Here is a 14,650-nt window from a genome sequence, read left to right as displayed (position 1 = left end):
TCGAAAAGTACTGTATGTATGTTTGGTCTAAATATCTTAAAAGCAGTACTATTACTAATACCACTCTGGGGGAGAATCGCCAAATAGACAAACATCAATAATGCATTGAAAGTGCCAAAAGACATTCCTGAAAAAGCATATTGAGACAAAAAGTCCTGAAGGATTTTGTAATTTCCGAACGGAACAACCATTATTGAGAGCCTCGGGAATTCATCAAGAGAGGAAAAAGCGGAGTATTCATTGTTTTGTCAACATTGCTTCGAAAACTTATTATAAAGTTTGTTTGATAATAAAGGTGAAAACTATGAAAACGAAAGTATTTTATATTTATGTTTTTAATTGTTTTATACTTTTACGCCAAAATAGTGTGCAACTGTGAAGTTAACACTGCACAGGAACGTATGGACATCACAATTGCCTGGCGAAGATTAGCACATTCACCCTATACTTTACAGATGAATAAAAAGGACTGACGGAAGAGCGTTTTTGACGCTAGCTTTATTTTTGGGGATTCAAACAAGGCAATTGACGAAAAAGAAGGTACAATATGTTTGACCGTAATTGAGACACGTTTATTAAAAGTGTATACTGTTTGTCGATGGAAGTCACAAATATTTTCACTGGGTCAACCGATGGTCATTGTCAACTAAATAGGATACTATATATAAATGAATTGCATGTGTACTTTTAATGATACGGTGCAGACATATATATAAAAATGCATAAGTGCCGTTCGGTTTACGCTTAAGAGTAGTGTATGTTTCCGCATGTGTGAACTTGCCAAAAACATATTTGACAGTGCTTAATTTGCAAAACAGTTTCCACCCGTAGTACATAATTTGTGAAAAGACATATTATTTCAGCTATTTAACAATTGCATCAACTAATATTTTATATTTCGAAGTATAGAAATATAGCTTTGACCATGAGAATTGAAAGTTATTTGTCTTTAATATATTAGTTTGTGAATAGAAGTTCTTCAGCTGTGTTTAAAGAGAGCATTACTAGGAGATTATCGTTACTAGAACACGGGGATAAGAAATACGGACACTCTTTGCTTAAAAAATGCACCCAACAATATCCTCGCTCATTTAATTAACCATTTCTCACAGAAAATGAGGTTGCAATCCTGAATAGATTTTGTATCTCATAGTAGAATTGATGGAGATGCCACAAATGTGATAACTTTCCCCGACAGTTAGTAATTGCATCTTAAGACGTGCTATCCTTTGTGAACCGCTTTAACACCTTAAACCTAAACCAGAAGTCAAAATGCGTAAGACAAATTTGAAATGTATTTTTAAAATCTAATTTTCATATTGCATTAAATATAAGCACAATAATACAATAATTGAATACTTAATGGTTTTTGTATTTAAAATGGTACCTACAAATACTTAATTCAAACAAAACATATCCTAGCAATAATCAGACATGGTATATAGCTCAGTTAAAACCACATTTAGTTTTGTAAGTTTACACAATACAGACGTAGAACGAAATCAGTGGTAACGAAGACAGACCTGTAATGAATGCAATTTAAAAACCGTTATATCTGAAACTATATTATCATCGAAATTCGCTGTCAATCAAGTTAAGCAAATATTAAATCTGTACCTTTAGATGAAATATTTAAGCACTCCATGTTTTTTTCGAATGATTGCAATCTATTTAAACATGGTGACATCTAATAATTCTCGTGGGAGTGTAGAGTTCATATCAATTATAATATGGGAACAGTTAAATGTACAAGAAGCTTAAAAAGTATCAGCAACACATACTATACTACATTCAAATACGCGAATAATTATATACTGTTTAGTAATAACATTTTTTGACACCCATGCGTCTGAGCTATTGAAAAATGATGTTGATGTACCGATTACTGAACGTGCCACAATATCATTGAATTGCGAGCTATGTTAAACATTTTTAGCAAAATATTGCGTTCAAGACTTGTTTATCTTGCATGTGCCCTGAATGTATATTCTTTTTTTGTGTCTTCTTTGTTCAAATTGTGGTCTTGGCACCATGAAATTAAACGACAGTGTTTGCATTGTCCTCGGGATTAAACTCTATGAAATCGGTACAACTCGGGCAGCGCCAGACTTAATGATGTAAAAGGAATATCGAGACGAATCATTTCGTGTTAGCAACAAAAGTATTCACATGAAACGAATATTCGAGATCAGCATTTTCACAACGACTGATATTCACTACAAATACATGTCGCTAGTAATTATAACCTCTATAGAAATGTTATTGCCAATTCTCTTAATGTAATTATTTTTTTGTCTTTTATACAGTATTGAAGAACGAGGTTATCTAAGAAAACATGATATATGCCCTCGTTATACGATATCTGTATCATTTCATGTATTTGTTTACTCTCTAAATATATTTGAAAGACTACATTGTAAATATAATACCTTTTTTGTCATTTTACACTATTGATTAAAAAGACACATTTTAACGGTAAACAAGTATGTGCTGTTTTAACGCCTCCAAAAGTAGAGCAGTTGGGTAGCATTAAATTTGTTTAAAACTTTGCATTCACAAGTATTCAGTCACGAACATAACTATTATGACTCTGATTAGTGGAAACAAATATTATATGCAAATTTATTATCATTTCTAGAATCCGATAAAAAAAAGTTTCATGTCACCTGCCCCTTACAATTTTTTTGTGTAACACATGTTTACTCATAATGTTCAGTCACCAAGTTTGTAAATGTACAAAGAAATACATGCGATCATGTTCTGGCGGTTACGTGCAGACAATAATCACTGTGTTCACGATATTATAACCAAAAGGTCTTATTAAATATCATCAAATACATTCAGTATTTCGCCCGGATATACATTTTGTTGACAAAAAACAACATGACCGCCAGTCAGTTATCTTGAATAAAAATCCCTGTTTTGTAACACTTATATTCTCCAGATGTTGAATCATTGTGACAAGGTTAATGTAAATGCAAATAAGAGTATCTATGTGCATTGTGATTATGCATAGCATAGCCGAGGACATAACTACGAGACAAATTGCCCAATCAGGACACGTCAAACGTTAATGCACAATTTTGCTTGATAATCATCATTCTTGTGAAGTTTTATCCCGGAGAAGTTTTTGAGATTTCGCGCTAACAATGGTTTTGACACCCTACCATCCAGACAGACTGACAAAATGGCCAAACGCCTCCTACCCCTTAAGCGCAAGATATAATGCCAAAGTCAATGTTCAATAAGAGAGCAGTAACTTTTCAAAAGCAACCAATGTTTTGTCATAAGAGACACGTGTTAGTTCAGAAATGCTATCATTCATTTTCAAAAGGTCAACAACTTACACAATTGAAAAGCGAAATGATTATATTATTATATCTGCACATATATTACCAACGACATTTTGTTATCAATCCATTTGGGCAAATGAAATACTTTCATTCTATAAATTTATATATATTTAGCCATATTATAGGGTTCTACATTTATTTTGTATCCCTGAATTGATATTTATCTTTAAAATAAAATGTCTGATAAGATGGCCATATGCTATATCTGTAAAAGAAGCAACCTAATTAAAACCAAAAAAGATTACCTTTATTTTAAATATTGAAGTTTCAGTAGCATTACATCATATTTAAACTGGGCTACAAAGCTAACTTGTAAAACGAAACCCCATAAATGAAAAATACATTTAAGGCGCATAATACGGTGGCTGCAAAATCATTTTTTTTTCTTTAATATTAATGCATTATTTTATTTTACTCCTTTGACTTGAGTGATCAAAACAAAAACAAATAAATACATTTAGGTACAGATAAACAATAATTTCGATATTTTGTGGCCACGGGCTATTATTTAAAACAACAAGAGCGGACACAGACAGCTATATCCCCCGCCTCATGGGGGCATTTTTTGTAACGAAAGCCAATCACTAGTAAGGGTAATTTCTCAGGAACATAAGAAATGCGTAAAATTAAGAAAGGGCAATAACTCTTTTAAAAAAGGTCAAATTGCAAAAGCCTGAAAATATGCGCTGCGTCACTATATAGTCATCAATTTGTGAACGTTTGGTAGAAATCACATGAAAAACGTAAGAGAAGTTGCGAAGAAACCAATTTTAAATGTAAAATATAGAAAGGGCAATAAGTATTTCAAAAATGGTCTAATTGCCAAAGCCCGACAATATGCGCTGCGTCACTACATAGACATCAATTTGTGAAAGTTTGGTAGAAATCGCATTAAAAAGAAAGAGGAGTTGCGAAGAAACCAATTTTAAATGTAAAAAAGGGCAATAGCATTTTCAAAAATGGCCGAATCGCGAAAGCCCGACAATATGCGCTGCGTCACTATACAGTCATCAATCTGTAAAAGTTTGGTAGAAATCGCATGAAAAACGTAGGAGGTTAAGTTGCGAAGAAACCAATTTTAAATGTAAAATAAAGAAAGGGCAATAACTCTTTCAAAAATGGTCGAATCGCAAAAGCCCGACAATATGCACTGCGTCACTATATAGTCATCAATCTGTGAAAGTTTGGTAGAAATCGCATGGAAAACGTAAGAGGATTTGCGAAGAAACCAATTTTTAATGTAAATTAAACAAAGGGCTATTACTCTTTCAAAAATGGTCGAATCGCAAAAGCCCGACAAAATGTGCTGCTTCACTTGATCATCAATCTGTGAAAGTTTGGTAGAAATCGCATGAGAAATGTAAGAGGAGATGCAACGAAATGAATGTGGGACGGACGTACGGACGGACGGACGCACACACGCACGCGGGTGATAAAACGTTTAACAAAGGTTTATCCTTTTTATCTGAACAATATTCATATTCCTTTTAAATGAGTTTATCAAGATAATGTATTTAAATGAAATAAATGGCATCAACCTTTTTTGTGCGCTTATGAATCGTAATAACTACACGTGTGACATTATCGTACGAATTCGTCGCACGAGTGCGACCAAATTGATACGAATATTCCATCCATTTGTAAAAATTAAGATGTTTCCTATTACCCCATCCCAAAAACATTTATGTCATAGAAAAATAACACATGTTCTAAATTGTATTCATACGAAATATCTCCACCTTGCATAAACATTTATGCTACTTTGATAGATCAGAGGTCATATTGTTTATGCTATGTCTGCTTCTCCCTCCTATATGTAAATTACATGATGCTAAAACAGATTAAGTAAATGACGCAGATTTGAACCAAAGGTCATGGTGACCGGGGTAACAATTTCAAATACTTTAGGACTCAATATTTTTTTCACCCTTCGCCACTGTTATTTCACATGAATAGTAAGATGTTCATGTTGCTTTAAGGGGTCACTTGGTCAAAGGTCAAGGCCACATACGGTCATACACATGTTATCCTTAAACATTCGATACTCGATACCTGTTTGACGCAACTCATGATTGTTCTCTTTGCAAATTCAATTATGTTTGCTTTTATGACTATGGGATTATTGACTCCTTTCGTCTGTCCATCGGAGTTCCTTGTCCGTTTAATTACGTCATGATTCATGCATCAACTAAAAAACAACAACAACAGAAAACAGTAGTTTACCACTACAAGACAATGTTTGTCGTGCATGACCAAGGACTATGGCTCAACGGCAGGATGACACTACATATTTTGACAGTTTATATGTGTTAAGTGATAGTTCCGTTTGCGATGGTCTTACTACTTAGATAATTAACGGATTTTAGTTCCCTACTGGGTTAATGATAACCTTATCAGGGACTACCACTGCTGAACACAAACGCAATGTGCCAAACATAACAAATTGCGACATGCATTGATAAATAGTTAATTGTAACTACTTCGGATTGGCGATTCGAAAAAACGATCGTTGGTACATTAAATGATAATATGATCTCATACTGTAAAGTGTATCAAAGTATTTTACGGCTTATATGCTAAATTGGGTACTTATAACTAAATGTTTTGACAATTGAAAGGTAGTGTCCAAAACTAGTTTACGTCCCGAATTAATTCGAGTTTCACTGACCGCTCAGTTATGGGAACACAAATTAAATTAAATTGTGTTCGTCGGATTTTGGCCGTCGAGAAAACTTGGATCATGAGGTCGAACAAAAAATGAATTTAAATTTTCCATTCTTTTCAAAACGAATATATTTTGCTATATACTTACTAAATATTTAGAATGATCAGCGTAAATAATCAAACGAGGGGCGTTCAATATATAATATGCAACTGCCAATCGAATTTCCATACTGATGAGTGAACATGAATTCTACTTAAATAGTGAAATTTCTTTTAATCATCTCTGCATTTGATAATCATAATTGATATATTTATTGAACTTTGGTTTACTGGCCTAAATTAGGGCCTTAGAAAAAAACAACAGTGTCATATATAAAAAGTTATTAATGATACGTTCAAACAGTGTGTGTTTTTATGTATATCGTATGATAATTAAAGTCGTAACGTGTCCGTCTGATCACAAAATTATTTTAATCTGCCATGTAATCTTCAAACAAGACAGTCTTAAACAATGGTGATACGTTTAGTTTACCCAAAATGCGAGCGATTTGCAACAACACTAAGAAGTTCATACAGAGAGACTATTGTCTAGAAAAGTTAAGGTTGTGAGATGAGTCAGGTAAATGCTTCAGTGAGTATTGAAATTGATAAAGAGACAATTTTCATTAGATACAATATAATTTAATTTCTTAATTGTAAGAGCCGCACTCTCTTCAACACAAACTTTTGGAATAATAAGACAAGGAACATGTTGTTTATTTTTACCAAAACTCTTTCAGAACCCTTTCGCCTAGGGTTACAGTGGGCCTCTTTAGTCAACTGCAAGTACTAAGAAAGGTTCAAGTTTATAGAGCTATATTTGATAATTCAATATATAAATTAGTATGCCTTAGTGTCGAAGTAATATTGTTATTGTAAACGAAGTTGTAATATAAAAAAAACATCCCTCGTGAATTTAGTTTTATCTGATTTTGTTCGACGATTATGAAACAAGTTAAAACAACGTGATAATAAATACTCTTGTTGTCACGATAAGTAGCTGCCATTTATTAAATTAAACTAAAAAGTAAATGCTTTATACTATTTGTTGCAATATATTGCGGGTACAAATTTGTAAAGTATATTTTCTCATAAATTATCTAAATTTGACTTTATCTGAATAAACTACTAAATGCACTGTGTAGTCCCAAATTATGTTATATTTCACGAAGCAACTGTTAACACAAAACAACGTGTTGTTTATTTTAAAACAAAATTACAAGAAAATGAAACGAGTTTAGCTGAGTGTTAAGCAATTGTGTAGTAGTAGTTTGGGTCGAGGAATCCAAGACCACCTTGCACAACAGTTCGGACTTCTGGCGTTTGGTCGCAGTCGACTTGAAGGGCAATCTATCAAATAAAGTACAATAAATTAGGGTTAGCATCGAAACAACGACATGTGTTATACAAATAATTATATATTCATCATGATATCATCAATACTTTTCAAATTTCTAAATCAGATGAAATGGTTAAATTGAAACGCAGCATAAACACGAGCATGCATATAAAACATTTGCATGGATAATACTAATCGCGTGAACATTAAACTATGCCCTTGAAGCTATTTTATCATATAATTCTACTATTACACTCACTCCTCTTAATCCCCAAACAGTAAATAGTAAACTTCACCAGGTAACAAATTTTAACTGTTGCCCCGCACTGTAACCCGCTAACGCACTGTGACGATGCGATACGGGGTTTACCTTCCTCCGTTTAATCTGTGTCATTTAGAGGCTTTGTTAATGTTTGATATTTTGAATATATCAGACGATAATGCTAAGGTTTGCATCATTTCCTCCATAGAGGAAAAGAGTACATTTTTTTTCACCCATCGATCAAATACAATAAATACATAATTATTTCCTTTTCAAAATTGGCAAATGTCGACTGCTTGTCAGTAAATTGTTGTTAGGCGTTTGAATATTGGCGGGAAATTATGAGGTTCTCGTGCAAGCGGTATAAAACTGTGTCGGTGGCGTGTTAGCGCCATTCGAGGCTTTTAACTTTGGCAGCAAGTCACGTTTTGTTGATAATGCTGGAGCAAGAAAGCAATATTGAAAAGGCGTAAGACTGTCAATAGTGATAATTTAAAGTCCAAAGTCCATTTTGAGCGAAAATATTTTAATAGTTTTAAAAGTCTAAACATGGACAGTCATGAGAATATGAAAAATATTCTGGTCGATTTTGCTGACAATAACATGCCTATAAAACTTTTATTTGTTTTCGTCTTGTATTGTGTAGAATGACTTTATATAGTCAACTTTGTCTGATACATTTGACAATTTGGATTTGGAAATAATTGTTTTACTCACGATTAGAATGTCTCAATGAGTAAAAGCATTTACGCCGTATTTAAAGTGACCACATAATTACATGTGCTTTGTTGTACAAAGACAATTTGTTTTATACCCGATTACTCATTTTTCAGGCCAACACGGTTTCTGCTTTCTTCATGTTCATTCCACCTTCACGGTAATCTTTTTTTTTAATTCGTGACTTATATTATGTCTTCATAACCTTTATAACTGTATATGTCATTCTTTGTTCACATACAACTTATCGGTCAAGCTATACAGGCATAATTCAATCTAGTCTCTATTTCTTGTGTGGCTCCCGTGTTATATACCCAGAACCTTGACATGTTTACTCACATAACCCATAGGAGGGGTAGGGATGTATTACTGGTAAATAGCGTGGAAAATATTGTCATTATATTTTTTAATTATCATGCGGACAATTTGATTGCTGAACGATTAACTTGCTGGCATCCCGTCCCTCATAACATACAACATTAAAGCTACTCCACTTCTCAAAGTTAACTTTCCAGTAAACATACCTGTCAATTATTGTGAAAACACATTCACCTTCTTAAGAACTAAAATATGTATCCTTTTTCTTCCAACCTTTGATTTTTAATTGTAATCATAACCTCTAGATTGAAAGTTAAGTCTCTATTTTGTACGTCACACAATAAACAATGTTTTTCATAAGTTGCTGAACATACTGACCGAAAACCCGTTGGGAAGGCATTCGAGGAGCACGCCTGATAAGCCAGTGCCAAGAGGATAATAGCCATGCAGGTACGTTCCAACTGCCGTAAACTTCGGAATGGAGTTGCAATCACTCATAACCTATACAGTTTAAAATGAATAAATATATATACATAATGCTTCTTAAATAGTGTCAAACTTAACACATTAGCGTTCATGAATATCAATAAATTAACATTTTTATTGGTCGGTATTCTGCATAATCCTGGATCTTCAGTTTCCTTTAGAGCTCATGTTTTGAGAAACACAGGTCTTTGAGCTTTGTGATGATGTTCTGTGTTCTTTTTTGTTATTTTTTTTGGTGTTCTATGTCTTTGTCGTTTACCATGTGCAATTAAACGGGGTTTATGTTTAAAATGTTGGCTACTGAGATTATAACAAACAAAAAAAACTGAGATTTGAGAATACACAAAGAATAAATCATAACAATAATGCATTCCGGATAGGTATTCAAAAGAGCGCACATTAATATATTATCTTTATAACATATACATACAACAAAATAATAGTCTGAAAGGAACGCTGCTCCAAATAAAGGAAATAACGTCATGTTTAACTATAACCATGTTATCAGTAAAAGCGTCTCCCGGGCTGTTTGGTGAAATAAACAAAATACCAGAAATGTTCGTCAATATATATGCAAATAAAATAATAAAGTTTTAAAAACCGTCAATGAGATGCTGCCGGTCCGAATCATAGTGTACGCAAACACAAAGGGAGCAAACAGCATATAAAACGACCCAGGCATGTCTGAAATAGCCCATCATGAAATGCAGCATTTTATGGTGTTGATATTAATCCATAAGTTGAAGGTTTTTCTAAAGTGTACCTGCTTTCCTTGATGCCACATGTCAGGGGTGCTTACATTGCAATTGTTTAATACAAAAGCTTCCGTCGAAGCGTACGATCCGGACGGACAATGTGGAGCGAAACCATTGGATACGGGCTGGCCATGTGACAAATCAGCCACAACTGAATACCTGTTGCAATACTGGTGGACTGTAACCGGAAAACGGGCATGTTTATTAGCATATTGAATAATAGTAAGTACAGGGACTAGCCAAGCAGCATCAGATATAAGTAAGATCCTGTTTAAAGGCATAAGGAGCAATTCCAATCAAAGACTCAACAAGAAACAAAAGGCTGATGCGTTTAATATTCTATTTAAATAATAAATATAAGACTGAAATATGATTTGGAGCTATACATAATTAAATTGTCGCTATATAGCTTCCACAGATTTAACATTAGAGACCTGTTAGTTTTTTTGACCGTAATGTGTACCTATTGCTGTGCTTCTTTTTCTAAATTCGTCGTCAGAATTGTCGTTTTCCCATTATTTTGTTCAGCTTTTATATATTATATATTTTGTTCATGTTTCAAACAGACATACCGTAATAATAATGAAGGCACCTTTGTATATAGTTTGAATTGAATGGGGAAATCATTCAAAATGGTATTTCCGACTTATCGATAATACTATGAAATATTTCAAGGACAAAGACAGTAGTCTAAACATATAGATATAAGCCCTGTTTAGTGACATGATGATTTAAAATGAAGACTCCAGGATTTAGCACCTGTAAGACTGGAAAATACCAAACATGAAATGAGAGTACGGTGCGACATTTTAAGACTTCCACACGGCATGAACAAAACTACTGTGGATATCAATAAATGGCCCTTTGGGCTTGCACTTGTCTTTATGAACAAAATATTAGTACAGAACAACATCATTTTATTATTATAAGTTATAAGAAGTAGCAGTAGCAGTAGCAGTAGAAAAAGTATTAGTATTAGTAGTAGTAGTTGTAGTAGTTGAAGTAGTAGTAGTAGGAGTATTAGTAATAGTAGTAGCAGTAGCAGTAGCAGTAGCAGTAGTAGCAGAAATTCACCTTCGGGGGCGGTTTTCGTTGTTGATGTCTGCGTCAGTGGGGTTCTAGTTGTCTGGACCGCTTGTGTTGCAGCTGTTGGCGGTAACATTGAGGTAAGAGATGAACCTGTAAAAGCAAAACTTATCGTGCACGCATTAACTCTTCATACATAAGGGAGAAAATTTGATACATTTGATACACATCGCTTAAACATTAAACTGAAACCTTTTGAAAATATGTTTAAGCTATGAATAAACACAGTATTTCTATTTCGAAAATTGATCACTGTAAATCGTTTAGCACCCACACGTCATTTAATATTTGTGTTAATTTCAGCTATTAAATACACGATTACAATCATGTTATCAGTGATAATGATGATAAGAAGATGAAGAGATGAAGATATAAAGAGATGATGATGATGATGATGATGATGATGATGATGATGATGATGATGATGATGATGATGATGATGATGATGATGATGATAATTCTATTGCATACCTTGTCCACATCTATTTCCATGAAAGCCAGGTTGGCATTCAATACAATAGTATATAGGGTGAGTGTAATCTAAACGAGTACATTTTACAGCTCTATCATGGCAATGTTGTCGAACTTCGTCTGGTGTGCAATCGGGAAGGTTTTTCTGATCAAAAAGGAAGGCTGAAAAGTAAAGTCATATTATTAATAACATAAAAAATCAACAGCACGTCGATATAATTTTATTTTTATATATGACGTTTGTAATAGATTTATGTCAGGTCAAATAGAAAATGAACAGCTTGTCCATGGTACACGTTGTACAGCGATGGTATCTGCAGTTACCATCATTTATCATTAAGTAAGTATTCCTGATACCAGTAGAAGTGCATTATCCGGTCAATGAAAACGAACAGAATGGCCCGTTTGTATCACTTGCAACATTTAATTCATATATAAAATAAATTCATTGGGAAAATATTTGATGATATTCTCATTCTTAACGGTCTTAATAGCTGCTGACATTATTTCTAAGATTGTTTAAGCTAAAATCATACACATGTATTCAGCAAAGAATAAAAGGTAATTTGCTTTGATGAAAACAATGTTTGTACTGATATAAGTCCGACAATTTAAAAGGTTAATTAAACAATAAATACGAGGCTACAAGTTTATGATAAGTTTGCCCCTTCAAAGCATAAATGTATATTATTATTTGCATTATACGTCAACTATGTTACCCATCTATCAGTACTGATTTTTAGGCATTTTCTAGGCGAAAATTTCCATGAACGAGAAGTATACACAAATCTTTAAAAAACATTTTGAAACTATTGCACCTTTTATTGGAAACCATAGTTTTGTACGCAGATTCGATCTTACTTTTGACATATATGAAAATATACTAACTACATTAACAAAAGCGCATACATGTATTTTGTGGTGAGCACACCTAAATGTATATAGCAAAGTTCAATTATCTTATGACTCGAATCATTCCGCTTTTCTCGAGAACGAATAAATCACGCAATACGAAATGAAGTCCAAAACTAATAGTCAATCTTGTTTATTGCTGGCAGGTTATCTTCTAACTGGTGGCTATATGGCAAAGTTATCAGCCTTATCTTGATCCTGATGTTAGTACAGAAGAAATAGAGGTTGAGTGCTAAAAAAGACACTCTTTTGCAAAAAAATCAATGTTTTCATTGTTAAAGAAGGTCGCATAGTCGCCTGTTATTTGGTGTTTATAGCAGTACAACAAAAATACTGCATTGTATTTGATTTCTACTTCATTTTGACAGGCGAGTTAATGGTCAGTGTGTTATATTTCTACTTCATTTAGGCAGGCGAGTTAATAATGGTCAGTGTGTTATATTTCTACTTCATTTTGACAGGCGAGTTAATGGTCAGTGTGTTATATTTATACTTCATTTAGACAGGCAAGTTAATTGACAGTGTGTTATATTTCTACTTCATTTAGACAGGCGAGTTAATGGTCAGTGTGTTATATTTCTACTTCATTTAGACTGGCGAGTTAATGGTCAGTGTGTTATATTTCTACTTCATTTAGACAGGCGAGTTAATGGTCATTGTGTTATATTTCTACTTCATTTAGACAGGCGAGTTAATGGTCAGTGTGTTATATTTCTACTTCATTTAGACTGGCGAGTTAATGGTCAGTGTGTTATATTTCTACTTCATTTAGACTTGCGAGTTAATGGTCAGTGTGTTTTATTTCTTATTCATTTTGACAGGCGAGTTAATGGTCAGTGTGTTATATTTCTACTTCATTTTGACTGACGAGTTAATGGTCAGTGTGTTGTTTTATTGAGTTTGAATTGTGTATTTTTGGTTTTATAACGTTGATAGTTTCTTGTTGCTTTTTAATTCGGTCTAATTAAACGGCAATTGTGTTAATGTATTCTAAAAATAATTCCTGTCAAGTCCTAGGCCATGTGATTCCCGGAGGCAACAATTGGTTCGTTAGTATTTGGGCTGTAACCCAGCTGAGGTAGACGTTCATCGCTCTACTGAAAATTCAGCTATTGCTTGTATAAATTAGACAGCTTACCATGCAATAAGGTCAAACAGCAACAGAGGACTGAAAAATGAAATTATATTATTACAAACCTAACGTAATTATATGTTATTGAGAATAAAAAGGAAATTAGAAATTTGTCCGGTTACTTCTGTCGCCTTTAATATAATGTGTACTATTTTCTTTTTAAAAAATATTAAATCAATTTTATACTTATATTTCGTACTGAAAACGCTTTAAACAACAGAGAAAATAAATAATTAATAAAAACAGTACATACTGCTGCCAAATATCACCGACATTTTGCTACATGAACTTTTCACTAGTTTCTAGTTACACTTAATGGTACAATTAAGAAATATAAGGGCAAAAGTTCGGCCGGCGATGGAATTCTTATCTCTCCGCACTAATGGAGCACTTGTACATGATTTGACTGGCCTATATTCAGTTCAAGGTTTAATTCAATTGTGTACATTAAATGTTAAGTAGATGGTGCTTTTTCCAGCTGAACTGCGATTTAGAACGACTTACATATGCATTAGAACTTTACACAACTTTTTTTTAAAATGTATAATACAATCTTATGTATGGAGTCTTTCCATTGATTCATCATATTGCTGCTATATAATGTTACAGGTCAAAAAAATTAAGTAAATGGAACACAAATATTTATTTTTTAACCAAGCTGAGAAAAACAATCATCACTCATCCACTAATGTATTGTTGTCAAGAAAATAGTTATGGATTCAACTGCAGGAGAACAAACACTTCATATGGCTTTCATTGTTGTACATCTTACATTTTAACTTGGACATCTTACATTCTTACCTGTACATCTTACATTCTGACTTGTACATCTTACATTCTGACTTGCGCATCTTACATTCTTACCTGTACATCTTGCAGTCTGGCCTAAGAAACAATTGTCCGAATAAATTTGTCTCATATATTCGAAAAATATGTCAATTAACAGCCTAACCATGCATAGTCAACATTATTCTGCATACAATCCTTTTTCAATTCAGACCAATTCATCGTTTTTTTCAACAGTTGAACTGGACACAAGCAGGAACCAATTATGTTTATAGTTATCATTTTTATTAATGGATCGCAAAAGCAAAGTAAACAACTTGCTGGATAGTT

At 33.3% G+C, this 14,650-nt stretch overlaps 1 protein-coding gene across 2 annotated transcripts; it reads right to left on the bottom strand.

Moving 5' to 3' along the window:
* Positions 1-7,234: 7,234 nt before the first annotated feature.
* On the bottom strand, positions 7,235-13,883 carry LOC128240158 (uncharacterized). Of its 2 annotated transcripts, XM_052956675.1 has the most exons (7): positions 13,788-13,883; positions 13,541-13,570; positions 11,491-11,652; positions 11,008-11,112; positions 9,942-10,111; positions 9,071-9,193; positions 7,235-7,406 (listed from the first exon to the last, which is right to left on the bottom strand). In XM_052956675.1, exons 1-7 carry the CDS (start codon positions 13,807-13,809, stop codon positions 7,305-7,307), a joined length of 714 nt encoding a protein of 237 aa, XP_052812635.1. In that variant the 5' UTR covers positions 13,810-13,883; the 3' UTR covers positions 7,235-7,304. The 2 variants fall into 2 exon arrangements, with proteins under 2 accessions (XP_052812635.1, XP_052812636.1); XM_052956676.1 differs by lacking the exon at positions 9,071-9,193.
* Positions 13,884-14,650: the final 767 nt, after the last annotated feature.

Source organism: Mya arenaria, chromosome 7 (genome assembly GCF_026914265.1).
Source record: "Mya arenaria isolate MELC-2E11 chromosome 7, ASM2691426v1".
In the NCBI taxonomy this organism is placed as follows: Eukaryota; Metazoa; Mollusca; class Bivalvia; order Myida; family Myidae; genus Mya; species Mya arenaria.
The sequence above is the reverse complement of the archived record's forward strand: the minus strand, read 5'-3'. Positions and strand labels throughout refer to the sequence as shown.

Coding starts and splice junctions, on each gene's coding strand:
- LOC128240158 (XM_052956675.1), bottom strand. CDS start 13,809: ATGTCGGTGATATTTGGCAGCA. Junction 11,653..13,540: donor CTGTTTGACCTTATTGCATG/GTAAGCTGTCTA, acceptor TTTACTTTTCAG/CCTTCCTTTTTGATCAGAAA. Junction 11,113..11,490: donor TGGAAATAGATGTGGACAAG/GTATGCAATAGA, acceptor TTGCTTTTACAG/GTTCATCTCTTACCTCAATG.